General features: G+C 30.5%; 2 protein-coding genes across 2 annotated transcripts; both read right to left on the bottom strand.

Annotated features, from left to right (window-relative positions):
• Window positions 1–1,873: 1,873 nt before the first annotated feature.
• On the bottom strand, window positions 1,874–3,504 carry LOC123716145 (survival of motor neuron-related-splicing factor 30). The gene is made up of 4 exons (XM_045671724.1): window positions 3,103–3,504; window positions 2,776–3,029; window positions 2,459–2,605; window positions 1,874–2,220 (listed from the first exon to the last, which is right to left on the bottom strand). The coding sequence occupies exons 1-4, from the start codon at window positions 3,142–3,144 to the stop codon at window positions 1,947–1,949; spliced, it is 717 nt and encodes a 238-aa protein (XP_045527680.1). The 5' UTR covers window positions 3,145–3,504; the 3' UTR covers window positions 1,874–1,946.
• Window positions 3,505–4,736: 1,232 nt separating this feature from the next.
• On the bottom strand, window positions 4,737–10,318 carry LOC123716351 (solute carrier family 12 member 8). The gene is made up of 11 exons (XM_045672047.1): window positions 9,895–10,318; window positions 9,642–9,822; window positions 8,699–8,844; window positions 8,398–8,626; window positions 8,126–8,327; window positions 7,667–7,901; window positions 7,251–7,444; window positions 6,998–7,097; window positions 6,783–6,923; window positions 6,291–6,469; window positions 4,737–5,954 (listed from the first exon to the last, which is right to left on the bottom strand). The coding sequence occupies exons 1-11, from the start codon at window positions 10,078–10,080 to the stop codon at window positions 5,792–5,794; spliced, it is 1,956 nt and encodes a 651-aa protein (XP_045528003.1). The 5' UTR covers window positions 10,081–10,318; the 3' UTR covers window positions 4,737–5,791.
• Between the last annotated feature and the right edge of the window lie 1,659 nt (window positions 10,319–11,977).

The raw sequence follows: 11,977 nt of genomic DNA on the forward strand, positions 1-11,977 counted from the left end.
GAATTTCAAAAACAGTGTTAAAAAGCTTGAATTTGTTCATCTTCTGGTAAATATCCTTGTATTTTTTTATGTTAATTTGGACATATCCATCAGGGTAAGCTGTAGATGATGGCAGACTGAGCGGATCTCTGCTTGAATTTCTAAGGCGAAATATGTGGCACACCACACCATCAATTAATTCTTAATGAAATTAAACAAAAAATACTTAAGTTTATAACTAAAATATCAATCCTTTCGGTGTTTCTATTTACCTACCAGAATATTATGGTATGAAGTAGTTGTTGAGTTGTGGTAAGTAGCTGATAAACGATTTTACGCATACCCATAATCTCTTTTTTGTAGAAAAAAACGTACTATGTGTCTACCAATGGGTCCTAGTTTAAAGCTGTAGTAATTAATATAAGTATTAAATAGATTCATCGGTATTAGATTAATATTAGTAAAGGCACTCATTAAATACTTGTCTTGTTCTATATCAGTTAATAATCATTGACATCCCTATGGACCTTGATCGATAAGTAACGATTAGGTATATACACTTATCCATAGTGCTGTAATTTTAATTAAAAGAATCACGTAAACAATGCGTTCGTACCTACAACGCAACGAGAGCTTCGTCGCTTCAAGTTTTATTGGAAGCCATTTAGGGTTTGCAATTGCGAATAACCTTATTTGTAGTATTGTCTATCAATTGTAAAGAGTGCTTAATTAATTAAAAGATTATTTATCGCTTTGAGTTTATTCCTTAAAGTTCCAGCAACACCAACAGCTTAGTCGTTTCGTGTTTTATCGATAGCTCATTACTAAAAAGATTAAAGTTATGACGCTAAAAAGGATTAAAAAAAACTTCGTATTGTTTGAAACAACTATGCAAATGAACAAAAAAGGAATACTTAGGTATCTTTAACATTTGAATGAAGATACATAACCAAACTCCTAAATTTTAAACAGGTTTTTAAGTCTCATACGTATTTAACTAACAATAACGCTTACTTTTATTAAAACTTATTTAATTGAAGCCAGAATCTTTTGTGTTTTAAAAGTACTACTTAAATGAAACGAAATGCTAATTCGATCCCAAATGCTACATTACATACCAAAGTAAGTTTTTTTACTTTCATTTCGTGTATTTTTGCTTCGACCGGAAATCACATCCCACAATTTATTTTATTGGTACAAAAACAAGTATTTGAAAAAAACTATTAATGCCTCGATTAAGTATATTAACTATAGATAATGTGGTGGCACAGACTTATTTCTAAACCATATAGCCACGAAGCTTTAATTATAATCTACCCTAATGAAATTAAGTGTATAGCCTTTTATAGCAAAGTTTTATAAAAACATTTTGTAAAAGTATATCAGGCGTAATAAACCTTATGAAATAAGGTGTTCTAACAGTATATCCACTTTTGAAAATGGATACCGTAGTAGTCTTTTACTCTACTCGAAAATTTCCAGGACACACTTAATACAAGTACATAAGAAGTAATGAATAATAAATATATTTAAAGAGAGGTGTTGTTATAATTCCTTTCTCTGACAAAATATTTTATGTGCTGCACCAATTTATTTTCTATGGTTGCAAGTTCCTTAATAATGCAATAAAGGCAGTTCTAAATCAAAAATTGTGAGACTACTTAAGAAAAGCAAATAATTTTACTTTCAATTATTCCAAAGTTATTTTAACACGAAATTTAATAAGGAATAGGTGTTCTGAAATAAAACATTTGATACACATTGTGGAACTAATAATACAGGTAAAGTGATAGTCTCTTGCAAACTACATCAATATATATATATATATTTCTCATAAGAGAAATATGGGCATAATTTTTTTAGATGATGGTGGTCAGTAAAACAAATATTTTTATAAAATAAGTAGTACTTTTATTAGTGATATAAGTATACATATAGCCTAATTAATTGTAAACTATTTATTGATTTTATCCACTTCCTTTTTTCCACTTCTCACCAGGTGTATATTCTGTCATTGGTCTGCCTGAAATACCACAAGTCCCAATTCCAACTCTGCCTTCTAAATTATCTGGTGATGCAAATATACTCTTGGACCTAATTCCAGGTTTTTTAGATGCCTTGGTATGGAAATTAAGCCATTTATTTTTTTCACTTTCTCTTTCTTCCTCTATTTGCTTAAACCTTTGCTGTTTCTTCTGCTTCTTCTTTTTTAAATATTCTCTATTATAACCTTTAGTAGGTCTGAAAATAAATATTAAAAGTTATTTTTTAATTATATAATTGCATTAATCAAATATTTCAGTTCTGTATCAGAATATTTCCATTAGTTGGGTCATAGCATTTTTTTTATTCTTAGAAACTATCTATACACTTAACAAATATCTTTCTACAAACCATGTCTGTATCTTACAATTATAATCTTATACAGAATTAATAAGAGATACACACTTTCAATTTCTTTTTATTTGAATTTACTTACTTTCCTTCATCGCCACTAGAAGGTCTCTTAGTTCCAGACCCAATAGACTTCACATCATTTAAAGAAACAGGTTCTAGTGTTGTGTAACCATCAAATTTCACTTTCAAACTGCTTGCATTAACTTCCTCAATAGAAGCTTCATAAAACCTAAAAAATATATATAACATATTTACTAAAAGCTCATCAGGAACATAAAATTAACAATCATTGGAAAATTATAATTATGGGGTCTCTAAAAATTCTATTTTAAAGATTGAAGATACAAACATTAAATTAATATGATAATAAAAACAAACAAAATACAAAAATATACAAACATTCCATCTGTTTTCCACTTTGCAAGACATTTTTCTCCGACATGCCACATAGATATTGACCTCCCAGGAATAGCAGCATTCTCAGCAGCCAGCAGGGAAGCTGTAACATCATCATCATTACTAGAACTATGAATTTTGGATTCACCCTCTTGAGTTTTTATCAGATCTTGTGTTAACTCAATTACTTCTTCCAAATCTGTTTTAAGTTTCAAAAGTTCCTCATTTTGTGGGTCAGTCAATAAAGCAGCTTCAACCTAAAATATTGTGGAAAATAACATTTAATTGTGTCACAAAATCCTAATATCATAATTATCAACACTATCTTACCTGTTGCAACTGCAGTTTGTAATTTCGTAAATCATCTGCCATATTGAAAAATTGGAATTCTTACAAACTTACTGCTTTTTTTATTAAATATTTACAGTAAATAGTTTGAAAACATTGTATTTAAATCTAAATCTAATTCTAAGAATTGAATGATTTCAACAAATTGCTTGTTGACAAAATAAACACTGTTTTTCACATTAATTGAATTAGTGAGAGAATAGACAAATTTATACTTTGAAATGCAACGTTGCCAAATTAACACAACAAAACCAAGACAAACATCTAATATACTAGAAAATGAATGCGTTACTAAGATAACCCCTGCGACAGTAATGCTTATTTATTAATGAACACAGTTAAATGGTAATGAGTATCGATTATAATTATACTAGGGATGACAAAAGACAAATACCCAATACGCCATTCAAAAATAAACGTCAACTGTCAAAAGTAATCATTTAATATCACAGATTAGGTAAACTAATACCGTTGAAACATTAATGCCTGTTGAACATATTATTCGATGGTGCATTTTCTGGAAAAGATAGCAATAGTCTGACGTAAATGTTTTATTACGGATATAATGCCACAAAACATTACTAATGTGAACTGAAATTGATAAAATTAAATTTTGATCATAGCAAACTGCTCTTAATTATTTGAATTCAAAATATTGGCTCTATTTTTGAAGTGATAACTTCTTATGGGAGGGAACCGCTTCGTTACGACGCCAGTTTGTATTCAGTTCGCATTTTCTCTGTATGCGTCGAGGTGCACGGTCTTAACCGACTGTCACCTCTCTCCCTCACTGCTAGTCAGTGTGCACTATATTAATGGTTTAATATAGTATAATAATGATATAATGTTTTAGAAAATATTTCTTACGTAATTTGTAAAATAATCTACCCACTTTAATTGATTACTGTGTCTCGTGTTATACTTCTGATGTCCGAGCCCATTCCTACACATGCAATTAGTAATATTCAAACTTGTCGACAAAACACTCAAGTCAGCTCATTTGCACGAAAGTTAAGGGCACAAGCGCATGCACTCGTCTATAAATAGAGGAAAGTGTGCAGGATTACCTTACTAAAAATTCGTATGCAAGCTGCAACTTGAACGAATTCATGTTTCTAATTCAAATCACTTGCATACAAGTGTGACGTCATACGACATTTACTGTTGACGGTAAGCATATATCACCGTTTTTTAGTTATGATACAATATTTTTAATCAATAAAGGATTTGATTTATAAATAACCTAAGCTTTTCTCAAGTTAAACAATTTCAATATTAAATAGTTCAACTTAGATTAGTTTAAGTTATCACTTCTGTGGGCGTTCCGAGACGCACATATTTTTTAAATGCTTTTGTAAATTTTACTTGTAAGATTAAAACTTAATATTAAGCGTACAATTAGCGTAAACTAACAATAAAAATATCACATTTCAGTTGTTTTAGTAGACAGTTTAAATATGCTTTTTTTAAAAATTTCTTTCATCTTTAAATAAAAGTCTTCTTATAAAAATCTTTAAAATATTATATTGAGTTACAATTAACATTAATTAGCCTTATAAATATATCTAAAATGGTTAAAAATATGATACTATTGTCACGTACGGTATATTTTTAATCATCCATAATACTTAAGTATGTTGGGTATACATATATTATTCACATCTTTAAAAAAAATATATACACAATATTTCATTGCTAATTGCCAAATTTAAATGTAACACATTTTAAAAATAATTATATTAAATAGATAAAGTACATATAATTTATACAATCTTTAAAAGGCATAAATAACTATTATACTCTGTTGAGGGTCTTATCATCCTAGGGTTTCAAAAGTATTAGAAGAAACTATTTCTAAAAGGCTGAAAAAGTTATGAATGTGAAAAAAACTATTATTGCAATAATATCTTGCTTATAGGATAGTATTTTTGCCTATTTCTTACTATGTGACTGATACAAAGACCTCTAGTAAAAAACAATTGTCTATTACAGTTAAGAATAAATAATAATACTAATTTTTACAAAAATATAAATCTACCATATAACAAAGTTGATTAAATCATTGTTTTTATGATACAGCTTCAAATATTTATTTTAAAAAGTGGCCACAATGTTTAGTTCATATTATCACAAGCACAGGTTATCAAAGCTTTACCATTGCTCAATATCAAATTTTTGCATCTAATATTGCATTGGTTGGTCGTCGTTCTTAGGAAAGGAAGTAAAGTTTTAATAACTTAGTAATTGTTTCCTCAAATTACTTAACAAAGAGTATGATTCTATAGATTGATTGATCTTATTAGATATAAGTTGTATCAAAGTTTAGTTTAGCCATTACATTTCCTTAATATGGACCATAGATACAAACCAAATCTCTCTCATTACCACAATATGTTCTGGTAACAGTAAACTGCCCGCATATTTTATTTTAAATAGTAATAAGATTGATTTAGATTAGAGATAAGTTTGCGCTATATTTTTTCGTTGTAGCATTTCGCATTTCCAATTTTAATAGATTTAGTACTTTAAGTGCGCAAAATCTTGCTTTTTACATAACAATCGCTCTACGTATTTCGAATCAATGTTAGAATGTTATATTTAAAGAATAAAAAAAATGATGTGACAGTTATTTTGATTTATGTTTTCAGTCAACAATATCGCAAATAATAAATTAGCTATCGACACTGACAAGGTGCGTTTGTAGGGCAGTAGATTGATGGTAGCGTCTGCGAGAAGCGAAGTCTTCATTGTCATCGTTCAGTCTTTCCTGTTCCATTGAAACATCGGCATGGACTGGCGTTACCACTAATTGTTCATATTCTAACGGTCGCTTTCTGAAAATTATAAATAACAAAACTCAAAAGCTTGCAAATAAGGTAATGTTACAGTACTTTATATTCATTTTTAGTTTGATCAGTCTGCAAATAAATTATCTTTTAGGTGATTTATTTTATTAACAGTCTTGGAGATATAATTCATAATTAAACATGATTATATTTTTAATGGAATATAATTAAACAATTAGATTTAAGTTAAGCTCGAATACAATAGAAGTTCAATAGTCATTAAACCATATTCATTAAGGTAATTAAATTAATTAATTTTACTGTTCAAAATGAATGACTTAATTATCATTTCGAATGAAAATACTTATTATGTTCTATATTTACCCAATTGCTTGTAAGAAGGATATTTTCAACCAATGAAAGAACCGAAATTCCGATGCTCGGCCTGGCTTTACGGCAGGATTGGCTGCTCCAATATATAACCATAACAGCCACAAAATAAGCAAGCAGCCAATTGCATACATCCAATGAACTAAGAACATGAGTAGAAGCTTAATTGCCACCTAAAAATGATAATGATATTAATACTTGTCCATACCAACAAGTATACCTCTACTGTTTCATATATAGGCCAAATCCACCGTAAACAGAGATTGGATGGGAGTCAAATCAGTGTCAAGTCAAGTCAGAACAACTGTTTAGATTGACAATGAACAAGGAGAGATTTCGGAGACTGACTGTCGATCATCAGTAATTGAAGAGGCAATGCAAAAGATCAAGAACGAAAATTTATATTAAAACTTATAGGCTAGAGCAGTGTAAAATTTTATTCACTGCAATTATAATAGTTTAGTCATAACTTTTCTATATACTTACACCAGCAAGTGAAAGCCATCTGTTACATAAATGAGAATACCAATTTTTATTTTTAGAATGTACATTTATTGAAGGCCGAACCTCTCCATTTGCTGTACGACCATTCATGATCGCCGAATCAGTCGGCGAGGGTGTGAAGTCCTGAAATATACATTTTAAATAATAAAATCATACACAATACAAGAATTTTCTTTTAGCTATTTAAACAAACTTACCCCAACAGTTTTATGTCGGATTCTCTCAGGAAACAATAAATCTAGGTCACTTCCAGTTGCACCGTACACTTGTGGGTCTCGCTGCGAGTGTCCCTGAAATCTATAGAATAATAATTTAAAAAATCTCTGCTATGAAAAAAATAACAAATTTGAAACAAGGAATCTAAGACAAATTTAACTTTCTTTAGGGGCTTAACAACAAACAATATGAGTCACTGAATAATGACTTATGGAAGAAATTAACAAACCATACCTCATTTCACGTCGATGTTGCAAATCAAATGTTTGAGCAAGGGCAAAATAAGAATAATCAATGCTAGCATATGTGATCAGAAAGGGCATGGTTACAATTGGTGCAAGTTTGTTGATGTCCCCTATGATGATGAATGTTACCGTCACTACTGCTACAACAATCATGGAGTAAATAGGCACTTTGTTGGGTCCTCTCTGTAAGTGGTATTAATGGAATGATAAAATCAAAATATGGATAAAAATTAAAAGTGTCATACAAATGATTGGTATATATTAGCATTATTCATCCTATCAGTATAGAATGTATCTGTGCAAAAAAACTAAAATTTGTAGTTAATTATGTATAAAATTCCTTGCTGATTTTTAATGAAAATGTACACAATACATGCATAACATATTATTTTTTTACAAACATACCCCATGGCCTAAGACCTCCAATCCAGGAATAACTTTTTCATTGCTTATACTTTGCAGAACTCTAGGAGTTCCATACATGGCTCCTAAACAAGAACTCATGGAGCTGACATATAATCCCGCCAGTAACAGTATTTTTACAGCTGACATGTCAGTTGTTATTGAAAAGTTTGTTAGCAATGCCTCCCTTGTTACAGTTGCTGCTAACGTTATCACAAACATAAGGTATAAAAATGTCCTGAAATATGTTTTATATCTTCATTAGAAAAGAAAAAGCTTCAAAGTGTAAAATAAAATAAATAGCTTTCAATACAATTGTCACTCTATGATAACCCTTTTTGTGGCACACAACAATAATAATTAAATACTTATTACAAATGATAGCTATAATACAACACACCATCTCATAATTCAAAAGGTATGTAATCTATGATATAAATTTTTTTTAGTGTTAATACATACCCTGTACTTATAGCAGCAAGAGAACCATTAGGAATATTAAGAGATGGATTCCTTAAATCACCACTCATATTTATTCCTGCTAAAATACCAGTTATAGTAGGGAAAAATACACCAAAACATTTAAACCATGTATAACCATCTTGATAATCTGCCCAAGTATTATTCCCTATAGTACCCCCAAGCCAACCTTTAAACTCCACATCTAAAAGAAAAACAATTTATGAATCTTATATATTAGTGAAATTCGTAACCATTTAATTAAATCAACATACCTGGTACTGTTGTAAACGACCCAACGAAAAAGTCAAGCGCAGCAACTAATATTATAAGAAGTAGGACAAATTGAAGCTTTATGACCCACTTCACTCCAGCAATATTTATAGTGCCTAATAGGAGCACAGCTGAAACTGCAAATCCTCGAGCCGCCCATGTATTATCTGTGCCAACAAGACTAGCCATAGATTCACCGAATCCAAACACATTTAATGCACATCCAACAGCCTAAAAATTAAATTCAATATCATTATTAAATATAGAGCAACTTCTTGTTAGAAATACTATAAAGAAACATACTTGTCCAAAACAGTAAACCATTCCCAATGCTCCACCCATTCTAGAGCCAAGAGTATGGGCTAGTAAAAAGTACACTCCACCACTTTCAATTCTACATCTTTCACAAATCCCAACAGCAGATAGAACTGAGATCAATGCAACAAATACTGAAAATGTTTAAAAATAAGATAAGTTACATATTATCAATTTAATTATTAAATATTCGAAAATCCTAAGTAAGAAATATATACCATCCATTACATAATGAAAATAAATAACATAAAGTAACTTCTACTCAGTTTCCCAGGTGCATTTTGTTTATATTGGCAAGATTTTACATAAAACCATGAGAACTTAATATTTAATAATATATTACCAAACTTTCCACAGGAATACCACTAGATGTTTTAAAATAGTGTGAGATCCATGAAAATCCATTTCATAGTTATTATTTAACGTAATGTCGCTGTTGGCCTGAAGGACCTTGATAGCTCAACTTGGGCCATTTTAGCAAGCACATTAATTTGTTATTAGTTAAATTGATTTGATTATACAGATCTGTTTAAAATGTTTTGGGGCTTCCTATAGGAGGTTTCTTATTGGGTAGGGGTAATAATTTATGCTCTTGCACACCAACAAGTTGGGATATTTTATAGATTTTAAGTTTATTGTATTTATACCGACAGACATAGGCTAGGGACTATATTTAATAATATGTGACAAGTGCCATAAATAATAAATTGATCAATGTTATTTAATATGACATTTTATTGTTTAACAACATAAACATGACAGATAGGCAACCTAATTATTAATAATGTATGAGTTACTTAGCAGATATTATTTGTTGACTTATGTTGAGGTATCAGATTTTATATATTAGATCTCAAATGTTAAAAAAACATAATTAAGAAGATTTTTAAAGATTGTGTTATGATAATAGTGATGTAATAATACACTGTACCTGTAAAAACTACTATTAAGACAGCATTAACTAAGCCTGCCTGTCCCACCATCCAACCAGATCTCAAAAATACAATAACACCAAATATGTTTATAAGACATGAAGTAAATACTCCATCCCATGTTCCAAACAGAACTGGCTGAGAAATAAAAAAGTTGGACTTCCACCATGGCACATCACCCTGTAAAATTAGATATATAATGAGTAAAAGCTTATATAAATTGTTAAAATCGTTACTCAGCTACTATAGCACCTGAACGTCAGCAAATATCTCGTTAGCTCCTGAAGCTTGGTGTCCACCAGTTCCGTATTGTGATTCATTTCCTAAGTCAACAAAGCCTCCTGATTGTCTTCTCATGCGTGCTCTATCAAATCCCGGTTCACCACTATCAAAACTTGCTACTTCTAAATCAGTTCTTCTTCTATTATTTTGGTCCATAATGGAATTTTGACTTTGTTTATCTCATGAAAATTTTATGAAATCGTCATCAGCTGTGTGATATTACAAATCAATCTGTATAATAAAGTATCATATTTCAGTTTTTATTCATTTTAATTTCCTCCGTAGTTAACAGTCAATCAAACGAATTAATTATGATTATTATTAATCTTGAAATACTAGAAATTGTTTCATCGGAAAACAGAACGATTGAGAACTGTAGTTTGAACAACTTTTTTTTTTTAATTTATATATATTTTATAGATAGATTTTATGGCCTGGTAACGAGATTTTTAAGCCAGGTCTTATGGTTCGGGCACTAATTTTGCAATTTTACTTGTTAATTGTTATTCAGTGTTTATGTGTAAGTGTTTCACTTATTATATCATCCCCACGGTATTAATAATGTATTTATATATTGCAAGATAATACTTTTTGTTTTTGAGCAAATCACAGAGATGGTGGCGCAAGATATAGACTATAACTTCCATTATTTCATTTGCTAATACTATATAGTCTATGGATAATGAAATTTGGTTGTGACATTTGAAGAAAATACGGTTTATGACTGCGGTTGCCTTTCCCATTAGGGATAAATTAATATCATTATCATTATGACTGCGGATAATTATCATTTTGAATTGAATTACAGAAAGTGCAAATATTGCTAATTATTATATTTAGTTTTGCGAGGTAATTTTTGATATACTTACACAACAAAATATTCTTAGTAGTATCGGCTCAAATTTAAATAACAATACACGTATTGTACACTCCTCCCAAGATATTTGGGTAAGCCACGGCTCTTACGGCCTCTAATAATTTTTCCAACGGGTAAGAGGCATTGTCAGTTTTTCGTATATAATTTCTAGGCATTTTGCATGTTTCTGTAAAGGTTCAAAAGTGTGTCTCAAAAGGTTTATAAACTCTGTCATCGGGAAAGGGAAACTTATGTTCCTCTTTCCCTGGCCATGGTAGTTTCCCTTCCCCCACTTATGAATTTGTAGGTTATGTTTCGAATCCATTTAAATATAATTAGTAGAGTTTATACAAGATTATATACAATTACTCAAATTATAGGGTTCAAACTACACTCACCAACACTGACAGCCTATCACAAAAGTTTTTGACACCATAACGCTATAACAATTCTCAGCGAACTCGTGGTTTTGTAGTAACCAACTGTTTTTTTCACACGTGCGCAGAGCAGACGCTCTCTGTGTTTTTACTTGGGAACTTACTCTTAGTAGTCCTCCTTGCCCCTCATGACCTTAGAGATTTTTTTCCCAGTCTGTCTTGAAAGTTTTTGCTTTCAATGAAAATCTTAAATTCCGTATTATTTGAATTTTCTGGGCATAATCTTTTATAATAAGTCTTTCTCACCACCCCCGCCACCAATATCAGAAACATCCTGGAGATCTTCGAGCCGCCACCTTGATCTCTTTTACGATATGGGCGGGTTAACCACACCCCCCTCGTGTCCTTCCATTTTTATTATATATTTCTACATATTTTGTCTATTTATACTGTTATTTATAAATAAAAGTATTTATTTCTATTTACATATACTTGAAGAAAACTTGGACCTACTTTTTTCCGCCAAGAATTAGAACTATAATATTGTTACGAGCTAGGGGATCGGATAGCAAATACCGTAGATTTATTCAAGGGTTTATTTCTTGATAATCAATGAGGAATTTATGAACAAAAATTAATCACAGAAATGCACTTATAAGACACAAAAACACTCACTAATTACTTTAATTAAGCACAATTCACACAGTACTTGATCAATTCCCTTTATTCGCACTTTATCGCTTCGGTGTTTATCTCTTGAATAATCTTAAACAATATTCGAGAACTCTCTAGGCGGGATACTACTGCTACTGAGTAGCGA

This window comes from Pieris brassicae, chromosome 11, assembly GCF_905147105.1.
Source record: "Pieris brassicae chromosome 11, ilPieBrab1.1, whole genome shotgun sequence".
Classification (NCBI taxonomy): domain Eukaryota; kingdom Metazoa; phylum Arthropoda; class Insecta; order Lepidoptera; family Pieridae; genus Pieris; species Pieris brassicae.